The 17,709-nt window shown below is 43.9% G+C and overlaps 1 protein-coding gene across 1 annotated transcript in view; it reads right to left on the reverse strand.

The window, feature by feature from the left end:
• LOC126235364 (uncharacterized) overlaps positions 1-17,709 on the reverse strand; it is a gene marked incomplete at its 3' end in the record, with an annotated part of 1,261,863 nt that overhangs the window by 581,684 nt on the left and 662,470 nt on the right. Inside the window, exon 25 of the mRNA XM_049944087.1 lies at positions 11,166-11,323. Within this exon, the coding sequence (XP_049800044.1) occupies positions 11,166-11,323 (158 nt within the window). The remainder of the gene's footprint in view (positions 1-11,165; positions 11,324-17,709) is intronic.

Genomic DNA, 17,709 nt, shown 5'->3' on the forward strand with positions numbered 1-17,709 from the left:
TTAAAACTATGTGCCGGACCGAGACTCGAACTCGGGACCAGAAGGTTCGCAGGACCTGCAGGTTCGCAGGAGAGCTTCTGTAAAGTATGGAAGGTAGGAGGCGAGGTACTGGCGGAAGTAAAGCTGTGAGGACGGGGCGTGAGTGGTGCTTGGGTAGCACAGTTGGTAGAGCACTTGCACGTGAAAGGCAAAGGTCCCGAGTTCGAGTCTCGGTCCGGCACATAGTTTTAATCTGCCAGGAAGTTTCAATGAACAACTTCTTTGCAAACAGTACTTCACACGAGAAATAAACCGAATGAGGCAACAGTGTTTCAAACTGACTGCCATTGCATTCGGGCGGGTGAAAGCTCCAATCTTCATCCGGCCATCTTGATTTAGACTTTCCGTGGTTTCCCTAAAATAATTCAGGCAAATGTCTGGATAGTTCCTACTATAAGGTCACCTGCCCCATTCTTGTCAAATTGGACCTGTATGAACACGATGAAACGTACACACGAGAAAGAATGATGTTTCTTCTACATTGCCTATTTTTCACGTAATCCCCTTCACGTTCTATGGCTTCCCACCAGTGAGACACAAGGGCGTGTATTCTTTCGGTACCACTTCTTGTTCTGGTCACGAAGCGATTTCTTCCTCTTTGCGAATCACCTCTTCGGCGTCTTCAAGATGTCTTCCACGAATGGCATCCTTTAAGGGCCAGATCAGACTGAGAAGAGAGAGCTAGGTCACGGTTGTATGGTGGATGGGATAACATTGTCCAACCGTGTTTAATGATGTGCTTCGAAGTCTTCAGACAAGTTTCAGGCCGATCGTTATCATGTTGAATCAATCAATCAACTAGGTTGTTATGGCGCCGAAGTCGCTGGAAGCACCTCTTGAATTTGGTTAATGTGTTCACAAATGCTTCAGAATTAATGATGCTGTCTTTTGGCTCACGAATGAGCAAATCCGAAAGCAGCAACTTGCCAGGTGACGGCTGTGAACAGCCTCCCCGAACGTTGTAAATCTTGGAGCCCTACCGAACCGCCTTCTCGTAATGGCCTCACCCTTTTGTTCAGCGACTAATCGTACTTTCGTCAACCGCAGTTTCTCCATAAACTGTACACTAATGTTTGTGACTGTTCATAACAGTTTCTTCCTCCACAGTGAGAAATTCGATGACGACACGCTTCTTGTAACGTGTATCACTTACGAACGCCATTTTGAAACATTGCTGAAGCTACGCTATCTGTCGGAGCAAACGGGAAATTTGCGTGCACATTGCGGAGACTTCAAATAATACATACCTAAAGTTTCGCATTGGTGCTATTGTTATAGGCTAAGAAAAAAATGGTACATTACTTTCCGGGCGACCCTCGTAAATGCCTGTGTACACAAATTACGTTACTTTTGTTGTTTTAAATCGTAATCACAAAACATGTCAGTTATTCTTGTAAGGGCGATCTATGGATGGTTAAAACTACTACCACTACTACTGTAAGATTGATGTGGACGAATTAATAAAATTCCTTCCAAAAAACAAAAATTCCCCTTCGTACTTAGAAGCTTCTGCAAAAAAGAAATCAGGGAAGGGCTTATGAACCCCTGCCCCCCCCCCCCCCCCCCCCCCTCCTGCCGTCTCCTCGGCCGCGATTGCCTTTCGCTCACATGAACGACATGGCGACGCGGGATATCTAAGGAGGGAAGATGTCAAGTTTTAAGTCCTGTTACAACAGCGTAGAGACTTCTCATCAGAGACTTTGACATCTGCACCAGTCTCCCTAAAGTTAAAATGGTTCAAATGGCTCTGAGCACTATGGGACTTAACATCTGATGTCATCAGTCCAATAGAACTTAGAACTACTTAAACCTAACCAACCTAAGGACATCACACACATCCATGCCCGAGGCAGGATTCGAAACTGCGACCGTAGCGGTCGCGCGGTTCCAGACTGAAGCGCCTAGAACCACTCAGCCACAACGGCCGGGCCTAAAGTTAAGGGCATGTATTTTTTATATACGTAAAAAACATTTAATTGTCTCTAATGATGTAGACAAATCTGTTTACATGGACAGTGAGTGACGGTATTAATAGTTCCATATTCGTGCTGTCACAAATTAATTAATGACGCCAACGATTGGCACTATCACCATTACAACGTATTCGTGCGCACGAACAACAGAACGAGAATACACGGTGCAGAAAGGAGGATTTGTGGTTTAAAGCGTCATTATATGCTGCCTGGCGAAACGGCAGCAAAACGAGGGAAAAGAGAGCGAGATATACCGTTTGTGTGCGTACCGTGCGTCATTTCACGGACATAGTTCACCGCCTGATTTACGCGAACTGGAATTAGTATGCTCACTGGGTAATCAGCAAATATAATTAGTACATAAATCGATGTCCTCGGATGGAGGCGCCGCACTGCTAAAGAGCAACGCAGCGCGACGGTTTTAATTCTCTGTCATCATTGTACACTGCTGCATAGCTGTTTTGTTGCGTTCTAAACAGCGTAGCGGCAAAGCATTTCTGAAAATGATAATTTTTATGTTCCCGAGGCCTGAAATCAATGGCTCCTCTTTTTAATGTTGAAGTTTTTGAAGGTATTGTAGCACGGCGCTCTGAGAAATCTCTAGTAAAAACTGTGACAAAACAGTTAAGATACTATCGTCCAGAGGGACTTAACGTGATTATTATAGAAATATGTAATTCATAAATGTAGATGTAGATGATAGAAATGTGTTTCAAGAATTAAAAACATTTTAAATGATATGTGAAAGAGTTCACTGCAAAATTCTCGTCTGGGCTATTCTTGAATTTTATTACTATAGTGCAAGCCTTACAAAATAAGGACTGTATTAGGTTTTATGCATAAACATTAGCGACACGGGATTAGCCGAGCGGTCTGTGGCACTGCAGTCATGGACTGTGCGGCTGATCCCTGCGGACGTTCGAGTCCTCCCTCGAGCATGGGTGTGTGTGTGTGTTTGTCCTTAGGATAATTTAGGTTAAGTAGTGTGTAAGCTTAGGGACTCATGACCATAGCAGTTAAGTCCCATAAGATTTCCCACACATTTTGACGTAAACATTATCAAACATTACTTAAAGTAATGACAACACCTCATACAGCATAGTTTCTGTCTATACAAAGACAGACACATCCTGCAACGTCGCAAGAAGAAATCCGTGCCTGCAGTTTGTTGGCAGCGTCTCATATAAAATAACATTTTCAAACAATTAAATGTAAATACATGTTTTTGTTCAGAGAGTAAACAGATCAAATAACACAGACAAACTGTCACACTATGTCATCAACTTTTACCTCGTATTGACAGTACTATTATGTTTATGTAGATCTACAGATCCTGGCATTGCTTCCACTTACTTATGCCAGGCTCCTCACTTTTATCTTTCCTATCTGGCCACCCTCGGCCAGCTCTTGTTCTTTGCCGACCCTGACGCTATTAGGTTTCGAGGGCTAGGGGTCTTTCATTTTCCAACCTATACTTCTCATGCAGCGTCTGACTCGGAGCGGGCGGCTGCAAAAGGCGTCTGTATCCCATGTTAGGGGCGGCCTCCAGAACTGCGGAAGGCAACGGAATACCACCGCAGATTATCTTCCCTGCATAATGCAGTCTCCATTTTATGCACAAAAAATGGCTTCCTCTCATGTTAAATCAGTGTCCGGAGGTAAAATAGTCCCCCATTCGGATCTCCGGGGGGGACAACTTGAAAGGAGGCAAAGAATCAAAACGAGAATTGGTACCTGGAATGTCAGAACTCTGCTACAAGCAGGAAAACTAGAAAACCTTAAAAGAGAGATGGAAAAGAATCATATGGACCTCGTAGGAGTTGCTGAGGTAAGATGGAATGGACATGGAGAGTTGCAGTCAGATGAATATGTATTCTACTACTCAGGAGGAGAAGTAAAAGGAATTAATGGAGTAGGAATGATTATGACAAAGGAATTGGCTAAATGTGTGGAATATGTAGACTATGCAAATGACCGGGTTATTGGTGTAAGGCTGAAAGGAGCACAAAAAGATTTACTGATTGTCCAGGTGTATATGCCAACTTCAGAACATGATGACCAAATTGTAGAGGAAACGTACAATGTAATAGAGAGAATAATGGACGAAAATAAAAAATGCTGCAAAATAGTAATGGGAGACTGGAACGCCATTGTGGGAGAAGGGAAAGAGGGAAACATAGTAGGCAGTCATGGTCTTGGAAAGAGAAATGACAGAGGTGAATGGTTAATTGACTTCTGCAGGGAAAGGCAGCTGATAGCGGCAAACACATGGTTCAAGAACCATAAGAGGAGGCTCTACACTTGGAAATCACCAGGGGGTAATACAGAAACCAAATCGATTTTATACTGGTAGAAGAAAGATATAGGAATGGAATCAAGAAGGTGCACACATTACCAGGTGCAGATATTAATAGTGACCACAACTTACTTACGGCAGAAATAGAAATAAGAATGAAAAAACTGAAAAAGGCGACAATGGTGAAGAAGTGGGATTTAGAGAAGATAAGGTCCAACAAAGAACAAATTACAGAAATGCTGTCTCGGGACTTTCTAAACACATTACGAGACAAAGAAGCACCTGGTAATGCCAACGAGTACTGGAATATGCTGAAAGAAGGAATCATTAAAGCAGGACAGCAAAATATAGGATATGTAAAAGGGGAAAGGTAAAAAAAAAAAACCATGGGTCACACAAGAAATGATTTCCAAGATGGAGGAGAGAAGAAAATTGAAAAAGAAGAACACTGAAGATGCAGGAAAGATATACCGAAGTTTAAATAACGAACTGTGAAGAGAAACAGAGCAGGCTAGGAAAAAATGGCTAAAAGAGGAATGTGATGAAATTGAAGAACTGGACAGGAAGGGAAGATACGACTTACTGTACAACAGAGTAAAGACTATGGCATGGGAACAAAACAGAGCAGGAAGTGCTACTATCGAAATTTTGAGTAAAGACGAAGAGGTAGTGTACAAAGATCGTGACGATGTCCTCCAGAGATGGGAAGAATATCTAAAAGAGCTATATGACACAAATAGCAAACCAGAAACTCTGGAACTTGAATCACACAACCGTGTAAGTGATGAGGAGAAAGGACCAACCATCATAATTGAAGAAGTAAAGTCTGCCATAGATGCAATGAAAAATGGCAAAGCGGTAGGTACAAATACAATACCGGGAGAAATACTAAAATCTTTGAACCAAGATGGAATAATAGAAATATTGAGGTTATGTAATAAAATATATGACAGTGGTGAATGGCCTGAGGACTTTTTGACAACAGTAATGATTCCATTACCGAAAAAGCAAGGAACCAAGAAATACAGCGAGCACCGGACAATCAGCCTCATTTCACATGCAGCCAAAGTGATGTTAAGAATAATTAATAAAATACTTGAAAAAGTAATAGAGGAGAATCTCGGCGAGGAGCAGTTTGGCTTTAGAATGAATACGGGCACCAGAGATGCAATAGGGCTCCTACGAATCTTGGGAGAAAGGTTTATTGAAAAAGGAAGAGACCTATATATGTGCTTCATCGATTTAGAAAAGGCATTTGACAATGTGGTTTGGGACAAGTTGGCGACTATTACGAGGGAAAAGAGAGTGGACTGGAAAACCAGAAGACTTATAAACTCATTATACCTTAATCAAAAAGTTTCAGTTAAAGTGAGAGGAGAAAGTACAAACTGGATCAGACTAGGGAAAGGAGTACGACAAGGATGCTGTTTATCACCTACTCTTTTCAACCTGTACTTGGAAAATATGATTGACCAATGCTCATTAGATGACAAAGGAGTAGAAATTGGAGGAAGAAGAGTAGGGTGCTTGAGATTTGCTGATGACATGGTCCTTCCAGCCACAGGGGAAAAAGAATTACAGGATTTGGTGGACACCATTGCAACTAACGGAAAAACATATGGAATGAAAATTAACATAAATAAAACAAAAGTATTGGCAATAGGAGGAAATAAGGAAATAAAAATTGTGCTGAATGGAGAAACACTAGAACAGGTGCAAAATTTTAAGTATCTTGGAAGCAGGATAGACAGCGACTGGAAGTGCACCACAGAAATTAAAACAAGGATAGAAATGGCAAAAGAGGCGTTTTATAAGAAAAGGAGAATCTTCTGCAGCGGTCTGGACAGAGAACTCAGAAAGAGACTCATAAAATGTCTTGTAAGGAGTGTTCTTCTATATGGCGCTGAAACATGGACTATGAGGAAAAAAGACAGAGAAAGGCTGGAGGCTTTTGAGATCTGGACATGGCGGGAGATGGAAAGAATAAGTTGGATGGGCAGAGAAAAAAATGAAGAGGTACTGAGAAGAGTGGGAGAGAAAAGACAGTTACTAGATGTAATAAAAAGAAGAAAAAGAAATTGGATTGGGCATATATTAAGAAAGAATGACGGACTGATAAAAACAGTTTTAGAAGATTATGTAGAAGGGAAAAGGAAGCGAGGAAGGAAGAGATTCCAGATACTGGATGACATGATGGACGGTACAACATACAGCAGCCTTAAGAAGGAAGCAATGGATCGCAGAAAATGGAGAGGCAAAGGACCTGCTAATATAGCAGATAACTGATGATGATGATGAGCTCTACAATGGTAGAGATAGCACTCATAGCTCGATCACAAAAATATTTTTAAGACTTATATTAACAAAATCATATCTTGCTTCCTATCAAAGTTAAATACTTGATAGTAGCTCAGTGCATGTGTAGCATATGAGTCTATATTCTGGCAAAGTTTTGTGCTATTACCTTGGATAGCTACTGAGAAAATAAATATGTCAAATGTAACATTATCAGGATAGGGCATTGATACTGCCCTAAAGGGTACATAGTGACAACACTTATAGTTTTTGAATTTGATGATGAATTATATGAAATAATGAAAATACAATTTTTAAGCAATTAGAAGCTATTAGATAGGCGATCTCCAACCTTTGACGTGACATCCTCCTCCAGCATTACTTTTCCTCAATAGTAGCTGTCGATACGAGTAATATTTTTCAAATTTTGTACAGGTCAGTATTCTCTCAGCTGCTTTCCTGAAAACTTTCTATAATTTTATGCACAATATGTTATATTTCAATATAAAATTTATCAAAAGGAATTACTTTATTTTCGATGTCACAATCGATAAGTACTAGCTCTGAATGTACAGATAAAATTACTTTTCTTAGAAACATTTGAAACTACGAATTATTTGGCTCGCTTAAAATTTCTATTATTAATTACGCAATCTAGTACTGTTTAGTACATTTATTTCTGAATCCATTTATGAATAATAATCAAAACTAATGGACATTCACATGTCAAGAAAACTTGTAAACCGTTTGGAATATTGTTATTTTTTCTGAGCATGCATCTGATGTGATCGGACGTATTTTTGTATTTTGGGCGAACGTAATTTGGGCTTTATAAATGCGAAAATTCAAAACACTGTATGATACACTAAAACGTGACAAAATATATTAACGTAACAACAAAAATTCTGCAGCAACAATCTTCAATTTATTTACATCAATTCAACCATGAGGACCTACAATGTCAGAATTTCAGCCTCAAGAATGAGACCCATAGACAAGAAGAACTGGAGCCAACTCTACATGAAAAGCTAAGTAAACTAGAAAGTTCATTGTAATCTTCACTCCCCTCAAATTTTTCATAAAAGACTTCACTTATTGTGGACAATAGATGAAAGTAAGAAGGAGGGGGGGGGGAGATTACAAACGTACCCATTTTAGACGTTTAGTAATATACAGGGTGGTACATTGATCGTGACCGGGCCAAATATCTCACGAAATAAGCGCCAAACGAAAAAACTACAAAGAACGAAATTTTTCTAGCTTGAAGGGGGAAACCAGATGGCGCTATGGTTTGCCCGCTAGATGGCGCGGCCATAGGTCAAACGGATATCAACTGCGTTTTTTGAAATAGGAACCCCCATTTTTTATTACATATTCGTGTAGTACGTAAAGAAATATAAATGTTTTAGTTGGAGCACTTTTTTCGCTTTGTGATGGATGGCGCTGTAATAGTCACAAACATATGGCTTACAATTTTAGACGAACAGTTGGTAACACGTAGGTTTTTTAAATTAAAATACAGAACGTTGGTACGTTTGAACATTTTATTTCAGTTGTTCCAATGTGATACATGTACCTTTGTGAACTTATCATTTCTGAGAACGCATGCTGTTACAGCATGATTACCTGTAAATACGACATTCATGCAATAAATGCTCAAAATGATGTCCCTCAACCTCAATGCATTTGGCAATACGTGTTACGACATTTCTCTCAACAGCGAGTAGTAATGTTCGCACAGGCACTCACAATCCGCTGACGCATGTTGTCAGGCGTTGTCGGTGGATCACGATAGCAAATATCCTTCAAACTTTCCCCACAGAAAGAAATCCGGGGACGTCAGATCCGGTGAATGTGCAGGCCATGGTATGGTGCTTCGACGACTAATCCACCTGTCGTGAAATATGCTATTCAATACCGCTTCAACCGCACGCGAGCTATGTGCTAGACATCCATCATGTTGTAAGTACATCACCATTCAGTCATGCAGTGAAACATCTTGTAGTAACATCGGTAGAACATTATGTAGGAAATCAGCATACATTGCACCACTTAGATTGCCATCGATAAAATGGGGGCCAATTATCCTTCCTCCCATAATGCCGCACCGTACATTAACCCGCCAAGGTCGCTGATGATCCACTTGTCGCAGCCATCGTGTATATTCCGTTGCCCAATAGTGCATATTATGCCGGTTTACGTTACCGCTGTTGGTGAACGACGCTTCGTCGCTAAATAGAACGCGTGCAAAAAATGTGTCATCGTCCCGTAATTTCTCTTGCGCCCAGTGGCAGAACTGTACACAACGTTTAAAGTCGTCGACATCCAATTACTGGTGGATAGAAATATGGTACGAGTGCAACCGATGCTGATCTAGCATTCTCAACACCTACGTTTCTGAGATTCCCGATTCTCGCGCAGTTTGTCTGCTACTGATGTGCGGAATAGCCGCGACAGCAGCTAAAACACCTACTTGGGCACTATCATTTGTTGCAGACCGTGGTTGACGTTTCACATGTGGCTGAACACTTCCTGTTTCCTTAAATAACTTAACTATGCGGACACTCGGATGATGTCGTCCAGGATACCGAGCAGCATACACAGCACATGCCCGTTGGGCATTTTGATCACAACAGCCATACATCAACATGATATCGACTTTTACCGCAATTGGTAAACAGTCCATTTTAACACAGGTAATGTATCACGAAGCAAATACCGTCGCCACTGGCGGAATGTTACGTGATACTACGTACTTATACGTTTGTGACTATTACAATGCCATCTACACTCCTGGAAATGGAAAAAAGAACACATTGACACCGGTGTGTCAGACCCACCATACTTGCTCCGGACACTGCGAGAGGGCTGTACAAGCAATGATCACACGCACGGCACAGCGGACACACCAGGAACCGCGGTGTTGGCCGTCGAATGGCGCTAGCTGCGCAGCATTTGTGCACCGCCGCCGTCAGTGTCAGCCAGTTTGCCGTGGCATACGGAGCTCCATCGCAGTCTTTAACACTGGTAGCATGCCGCGACAGCGTGGACGTGAACCGTATGTGCAGTTGACGGACTTTGAGCGAGGGCGTATAGTGGGCATGCGGGAGGCCGGGTGGACGTACCGCCCAATTGCTCAACACGTGGGGCGTGTGGTCTCCACAGTACATCGATGTTGTCGCCAGTGGTCGGCGGAAGGTGCACGTGCCCGTCGACCTGGGACCGGACCGCAGCGACGCACGGATGCACGCCAAGACCGTAGGATCCTACGCAGTGCCGTAGGGGACCGCACCGCCACTTCCCAGCAAATTAGGGACACTGTTGCTCCTGGGGTATCGGCGAGGACCATTCGCAACCGTCTCCATGAAGCTGGGCTACGGTCCCGCACACCGTTAGGCCGTCTTCCGCTCACGCCCCAACATCGTGCAGCCCGCCTCCAGTGGTGTCGCGACAGGCGTGAATGGAGGGACGAATGGAGACGTGTCGTCTTCAGCGATGAGAGTCGCTTCTGCCTTGGTGCCAATGATGGTCGTATGCGTGTTTGGCGCCGTGCAGGTGAGCGCCACAATCAGGACTGCATACGACCGAGGCACACAGGGCCAACACCCGGCATCATGGTGTGGGGAGCGATCTCCTACACTGGCCGTACACCACTGGTGATCGTCGAGGGGACACTGAATAGTGCACGGTACATCCAAACCATCGAACCCATCGTTCTACCATTCCTAGACCGGCAAGGGAACTTGCTGTTCCAACAGGACAATGCACGTCCGCATGTATCCCGTGCCACCCAACGTGCTCTAGAAGGTGTAAGTCAATTACCCTGGCCAGCAAGATCTCCGGATCTGTCCCCCATTGAGCATGTTTGGGACTGGATGAAGCGTCGTCTCACGCGGTCTGCACGTCCAGCACGAACGCTGGTCCAACTGAGGCGCCAGGTGGAAATGGCATGGCAAGCCGTTCCACAGGACTACATCCAGCATCTCTACGATCGTCTCCATGGGAGAATAGCAGCCTGCATTGCTGCGAAAGGTGGATATACACTGTACTAGTGCCGACATTGTGCATGCTCTGTTGCCTGTGTCTATGTGCCTGTGGTTCTGTCAGTGTGATCATGTGATGTATCTGACCCCAGGAATGTGTCAATAAAGTTTCCCCTTCCTGGGACAATGAATTCACGGTGTTCTTATTTCAATTTCCAGGAGTGTATCACGAAGCGAAAAAAAGTGGTCCAACTAAAACATTCATATTTCTTTACGTACTAAACGAATATGTAGTAAAAATGGGGGTTCCCATTTAAAAAAAAAAACACTGTTGGTATCTATTTGACCTATGGAAGCGCCATCTGGTTTACCCCTTCAAGCTAGACGAGTTTGGTTCTTTGTAGTTTTTTCGTTTGATGCTTATTTCGTGAGATATTTGGCCCGGTCACTATCAGTGGACCACCCTGTATATATGCTGCAAGAGTGTACAGTAGTGTTACAGAGTTGTATGAAACGGAATAACAGGTAACGTGAAGCAGGAAGCCGAGTTGAGCGAGACAAGCGCAGGCGGAGACTCACCTCTAGAGTGCGGAGTACGTGCATGAGGGCGCCCTCTACGGACAGGCCCTGCACGTTGTTGGTCCGCGGGCAGTGCACGATGGCCGGGGGCGCAGACGTCGCCGTGATGTACGCGTCCTCCACCGACTCCGTGAGCGGCGTCGGCGGCGGCAGGTCGTCTGCAAACATTCGGCACCTCAAGGCGCGGCACCACTAGCCTGCAACTCGCTAAAATGCTGTGTCACCTTAACTCCTGCTGTTCGTACATTGCGAATTATCGTGGTATTGCCTGCGCAATTTTCGTTGAGAGTGTGATCAAGTTTCCGTTCGCCGTTACAGGTAAGATCACCTCACTACAATGAAATCACTCTGTCTCGTAATAAGCGCAACACAGTGAGGTGACGAAAGTCTTGCACAGTGATATGTACATTCACTGAAGAGCCAAAGAAACTGGAACAGCCGCCTAATATCACGTAGAGCACCCGCGAGCACGCACAAGTGCTGCAACACGACTTCACATGGATTAGACTAATGTCTGAAATAGTGCCAGAGGGAACTCATGCAACGAATCCTGCAGGATAGTCCATAAATCTATAAAAGTAGGAAGGGATAGAGATCTCTCCTGAAAAGCACGTTGCATGGCATCCCAGATATGCTCAATAATGTTCATGTCTGGGGAGTTTTGTGGCCAGCGGAAGTGTCTAAATTCAGAAGAGTGTTCCTGGAGCCAGTGTATCAATTCTGGACGTTTGGGGTGTCGCATTGTCCAGCTGTAATTGCTCAAGTCCATCGGAATGCAGAATGGACTTGAAAGGATGCAGGTGGTCAGAAATGATGCTTACGTACGTGTCACCCGTCAGAGTCATATCTAGACGTATTGGGTCCCATATCACTCCAACTGCACACGCCCCACACCATTACAGAGCCTCGACCAGCTTGAGCAGTCCCCTGCTGACATGCAGGGCCAATGGATTCGTGAGGTTGTCTCCATACTGTTACAGTCCACCCGCTCGACAAAATTTGAAACCAGACTCGTCGGACCAGGCAACGTGTTTCCAGTCGTCAACAGTCCAATGTCGGTGTTGACGGGCCCAGGGGAGGCGTAAAGCTTCGTGTGGTGCAGTCATCAAGGGTACACGAGTGCGCCTTCAGCATCGAAAACCAATATCGATGATGTTTCGTTGAATGGTTCGCACACTGACACTCGTTGATGGCTCAGCATTGAAAATTTCCAGCTGTTTGCTGAAGGGTTGCACTTCTGTCACGTTGAACGACTCTCTTCAGTCGTCGGTGGTCCCGTTCTTGCAGGATCTTTTTCCGGCAGCAGCGATGTCGGAGATTTGATGTTTTACCCGATTCCTGATATTCACGGTACACTCGTGAAATGGTCGTGTGGAAAAATCCCCACTTCATCGCTACCTCAGAGATGCTGTGTCCCATCACTTGTGCGCCGACTGTAGCACTACGTTCAAACTCACTTAAATCTTGATAACCTGTCACTGAGCAGCAGTAACCAATCTAACAACTGCGCTAGACACTTGGTGTCTTATATAGGCGTTGTAGACCGCATTGCGGTGTTCTGCCTATTTACATACGTCTGTATTTGAATACGCATGTCTATACCATTTCTTTGGCGCTTCGGCGTATACAGATGGCTGTATTATCTCGTACACAAGACATAAAAGACCAGTGAATTGGTGGAGCTGTCATTTTTACTCGGGTGGTTAATTTGATAACGTTTCCGAAATGATTAAGGCCGCAAGACGGGACTTAACGGATGTTCATCGCGGAATTGTGGTTGGAGTATGACGCATGGGATATTCCGTTTCGGTAATCGTTAGGGAATTCAGTACTTCGAGATCCACAGTGCAAAGAGCTTTTCGAAAATACCAAACTATGGATTGCGCAGTGGCTGACGGCCTTCACCTAATGACCTAGAACAGCGGCGTTTGTGAAGAGTTGTCAGTGCTAACAGACGAGTAATACTACGTGAAATAACCGCATAAATCAATGTCGGACGTATGACGAACGTATGCCTTAGTACAGTGCAATAAAATCTGGCATTAATTAGCTATGACAGACGTCCGATGTAAGTGCCTTTGCTAACAGCACGAGTGTACTTATACCTCCCGAGGAGATCACGAATGTAAAATTAGAGAGATTAGAGCGCGCACGGAGGCTTTCAGACAGTCGTTCTTCCCGCGAACCATACGCGACTGGAACAGGAAAGGGAGGTAATGACAGTGGCACGTAAAGTGCCCTCCGCCACACACCGTTGGGTGGCTTGCGGAGTATGGATGTAGATGTAGATGATGTAGACGATATTGCTTGCAGCGCCTCTCCCGGGCTCGTGACCCTATTGGTTGGATCCTAGACGACTGGGAAAACGTGGCTTGGTCAGATGACAACCGATATCAGTTGAGTGTGGTGCACGTTGTGCAAGCTGGTGGTGGCTCCATTATGATGTGGGCTGCGTTTACATCGAAAGGACTGGGTCCTTTATATGTTAGTTTCTTTGCAGAGCATTTGCGGCCATTCATGGACGTCATGTTCCCAAACAAAGATGGAATTTTTATGGATGGCAATGCACCATGTCATCAGGAGACAAACGTTCGCGATTGGTTTGAAGAACATAATAGTGAATTAGAGCTAATGGTCTAGCCATTAAGATAGTCCTACATAGCCGGCCAGAGTGGCCGAGCGGCTCTAGGTGCTACAGTCTGGAACCGCGCGACCGCTAGGGTCGCAGGTTCGAATCCTGCCTCGGGCATGGATATGTGTGATGTTCTTAGGTTAGTTAGGTTTAAGTAGTTCTAAGTTCTAGGGGATTGATGACCTCAGAAGTTAAGTCCCATAGTGCTCAGAGCCATTTGAACCATGGTCCGACATAAATCCCATCGAACATTCACGGGACATAATCGAAGGGTCAGCTCCTGGACAAAATCATGCACCAGCAACACCTATGCAAATATTGACGGCTGTAGAGGCAGAATCGCTCAATATTTTTGCACGGATCTTCCATCGACTTGTTGAGTCCATGCCACGTCGAGTTGCTGCACTACACCGGGAAAAGCAAGGTCCGAAACTATATTGCAATAAACTGCAGGTGCAGAATTTTTCCAAAAAATAAGTATATTTTTTTAGAGCTGATTCCAAAGTCAATCGAAATTTTTTCACGAACGACATTATTGCTGCCGAGACTCCGTATTTAACCCACTATGAAGCAGTTTTGGTTATAGACAAATTTTCAGGTGGTTTGGACTTACAAGGGCATGAATACCAATCATATGACATTCACACAGAAACCAGGGCACCTAGTCGTACGACGTATCACACAATCGGTAATCACCTAAGCGTGATACCTGCAATACACAGCAGAGTTAACTGTTGGTAATACTTTGCGGCTTAGCTAAATCTTTCTTTTGCGAAAATTAAGATTTTGAGGAGTAGTAAATACATCGGTTTCATGACTTCTAAGTCACCGGTGTGACAAATAGCACTGTATATCAGTTTCGTGGCGATCAAATAGTATTAGGAACACGGAATTTTTATCAAAGAGTCTTATTTTCGGTTCCAAGTTGTTTCTGACATACAGAAATTATCTTCAACTTATATTGTCACAAGTGCAGTTTATTTACTTTTTATTTATTTAATATTCCTGGCTTTCTTATGTACTCACTTCATTTCACGTTTCCCAACACGGCGTTTCAGTTAGTCATCTACTGTTGTAACTTTTCACAAGTTGACCCATGACGTCAGTTCATAATACTGTTGTTCCCTTTTAAGATTTTGGCATTATATACAGTGTGGTCAGAAACTGTCTGAAAACCATGTAAGGGTGTTTCGGGGTAGGTTATGCTGAGAAATAATTATTAAGAAAAAAAAATCGACACGTTGCGGCGCTTCATAGTTAATTAGCATTGAAACTAGACAATGAGGTAGTTGTACGTGCAAATTCAAGTGGTCCGCCAGATACAATCAGCGTCGGCTGTTCTTATAGCGCCCATGAAAGCGCACGAGACTGTTCAGCCTTTAGCTCGGATTCGATCGTTACTACCGTGCCGCGTATCGCTCTATTGTTCGGATTTAGGAAACGAAGCGAAACACACGTCTGGCGACACCGCCTCTAGATGGCCGCTTGAATTTTCACTCTCAACGGCCTGAATGGCTGAATTCAATGCCAATTAACTCGGAAACGGGGCAACGAATCGAATTTTTTTCTTAACAATTGTTTCTCAGCCCAACCTACCCTGCAACTCCCTTACAAGTTTTTAAGGCTATTTCTGACCATTCTGTAAACATATCAAGTGGATGCAAGTGCTCAAAAAGCCGCCACTAACTTTAATTAGCCGTCTTTACTGCATTATACCGTTCCGCCGATATTCTGGAATAATGTTTCTGTTACGTAAAACTCTTTTCACTTCTTTTATTGATTCTGCAGTGTAGGATATTCTCTATAATCTTTCCAAAAGTTGTCGTTTGTTAGTCACTATTTATTGGAGTAGTATGACAGTATTCGAATTAATTACGATCCTTGCTGTCCCTTCATTACCTTTACTTGCGATGGTACCTAACGATAGATTATTTCGTTACCCTACTTTAATTAAGAACTTAGATATAATTTTGTTTTGGATGTTAGCAAGAAGACGATGAAGATCATTGAGTACAGAGCCTAACTAGGGTAACTGGAACAAGGACAAATCTCGACTTTGCATCCTGCCTGACCCCCTCCTCCATCCAGCTCCTCCCCCTTCCCGCCCCCCCCCTCCCCCCCACCAACTAACACCAACCACTGTTATTTCATTTACTCCTCATCGCTGATTTGCCGGTTTGCGCTTATTCTGTTATTAAGATCTACATTATTGTACAATGAACTAAAATATACAGATTTTAATAATTCCTTTTTTTGCGTGGTCAGTTCTAATCATTGAATATCAACAAAACAAAGTGGAACTGCTTGTAACAGTAATGCGATTCCGTTCTCATTGTTTCATTGTCCATCAATGAAAACCCATAACTAAGAAAAAAAAATACTCTTCACACTGTCATTGCTTTGGCTCACTTGGCTTAACTAGAGTGGCTTCTACTTGGAGCCGGGAAGGAGAAACAAGCGTCTCTTGACCCCTGAGGGGTAGATTTTGTGGAACAGTTGCTCAGTACAGACTAATTCGATTCTCTTCATGATGCTCTCATGCATCTCCAGTCATTCGTATTTTAATGTCCCCCTCCACCCATCATTTTTCTTCTACTGCCACTTCTTCTTTGCTCCTCTGATAATTCCCCCTCTCATTTCCTCTTTTCTATTGTCGCTCCTACTTTTTCAGCCTGTCACAAAAATACTCAACAACGGGAATGGAACCCAGAGTGCGCGGTCTGTTGCCGTTCCCTAGTTGGGGCACTACTTCCTGGATCTTGACTGTTCAAACACAAAGCTGGTGAAGTGCTACATTAGGTCCTAAACATCACCATCGGTGGTAATACCTGTCAAGATTATTATAAAAGGAAAATACACGGTCCACTCACAGTAAAGTGGCCATCGCCTACGTTTGACCCACCACAGACGATAGGTGCCAGCATTACCAGTGGAGGGAATGTATATAACTTGTCTGGGAGTCGTGGATAACAGTGCAGTCGTTGTTGCAGTAAGCGATTTATCTGACGACCAAAAAGGCATGATCATTGGATTTAGGGCCAAGGGAGGAAGCAATGTCGATACGGCTAACTTTTTAAAATGTTCGCAAACCGCCATTGTTGAAGTATGCTGTGTATGGCAAAATGGCGCTATCCATAACCGACGCAGAGGCAACTGTGGTGCATCCCGGGGATAGATATCGGTGAACGACGGCTGCGGAGGTGTGCACGGGCGAACAGACGTACAACTGTTGGACAACTGACCGCCCATATGAACCAAAAGGCTACCAATACTTCAGTGAACGTTGCTGCATATGGGCCTCCGCAGGAGGCGCCTGGTTCATACACCCATGTTGACTGCTGTTCATGGACGACGAAGGCTGAAATTTGCTCGCCAGTGTCGCAAATGAATGTCGACTGAGAGGCGACTAAGTGGCCTTTTCAGACGAGTCAGTTTTTATGCTCTATAGGACAGATCGCCTTTGACGTGCACGGCTCTGGAACAATCGTCGGAAGGGTCCAGCCCGGATCAGGCAGCAAGCTTGGTCTGGGGAACGTTTTTGTGGCATTCCCTGGGAGGTCTCGTGTTCTGGAAGGCACAACGAATCAATACAGGTGTGCATCTATTTTAGTGGATCATGTGTACCCCTACATACAGGTTGGGTTTCCTTGGCACGAAGGCTTCTACCAGCAGGAGCAAGCAACACGTCACACTGATTTCACTGTATGTGTGTGTTCCGAAGAGCACCAGGAAGAGTTTACCGTATTCCCATGACCATTGGATTCCCCAGATTTAAGGGGAGCCGGAGGTGCCTATGCTGCCCATCTTAAAATCACTAACTTTGAGGAACATTTATGAATAAACTACCAAATAGAAAAATTAGAATTCTTTTTTTACATATAGAATGGTTTAGTATTGCAGTTATGACAGAGG

This window comes from Schistocerca nitens, chromosome 2 (assembly GCF_023898315.1).
Source record: "Schistocerca nitens isolate TAMUIC-IGC-003100 chromosome 2, iqSchNite1.1, whole genome shotgun sequence".
NCBI lineage: Eukaryota > Metazoa > Arthropoda > Insecta > Orthoptera > Acrididae > Schistocerca > Schistocerca nitens.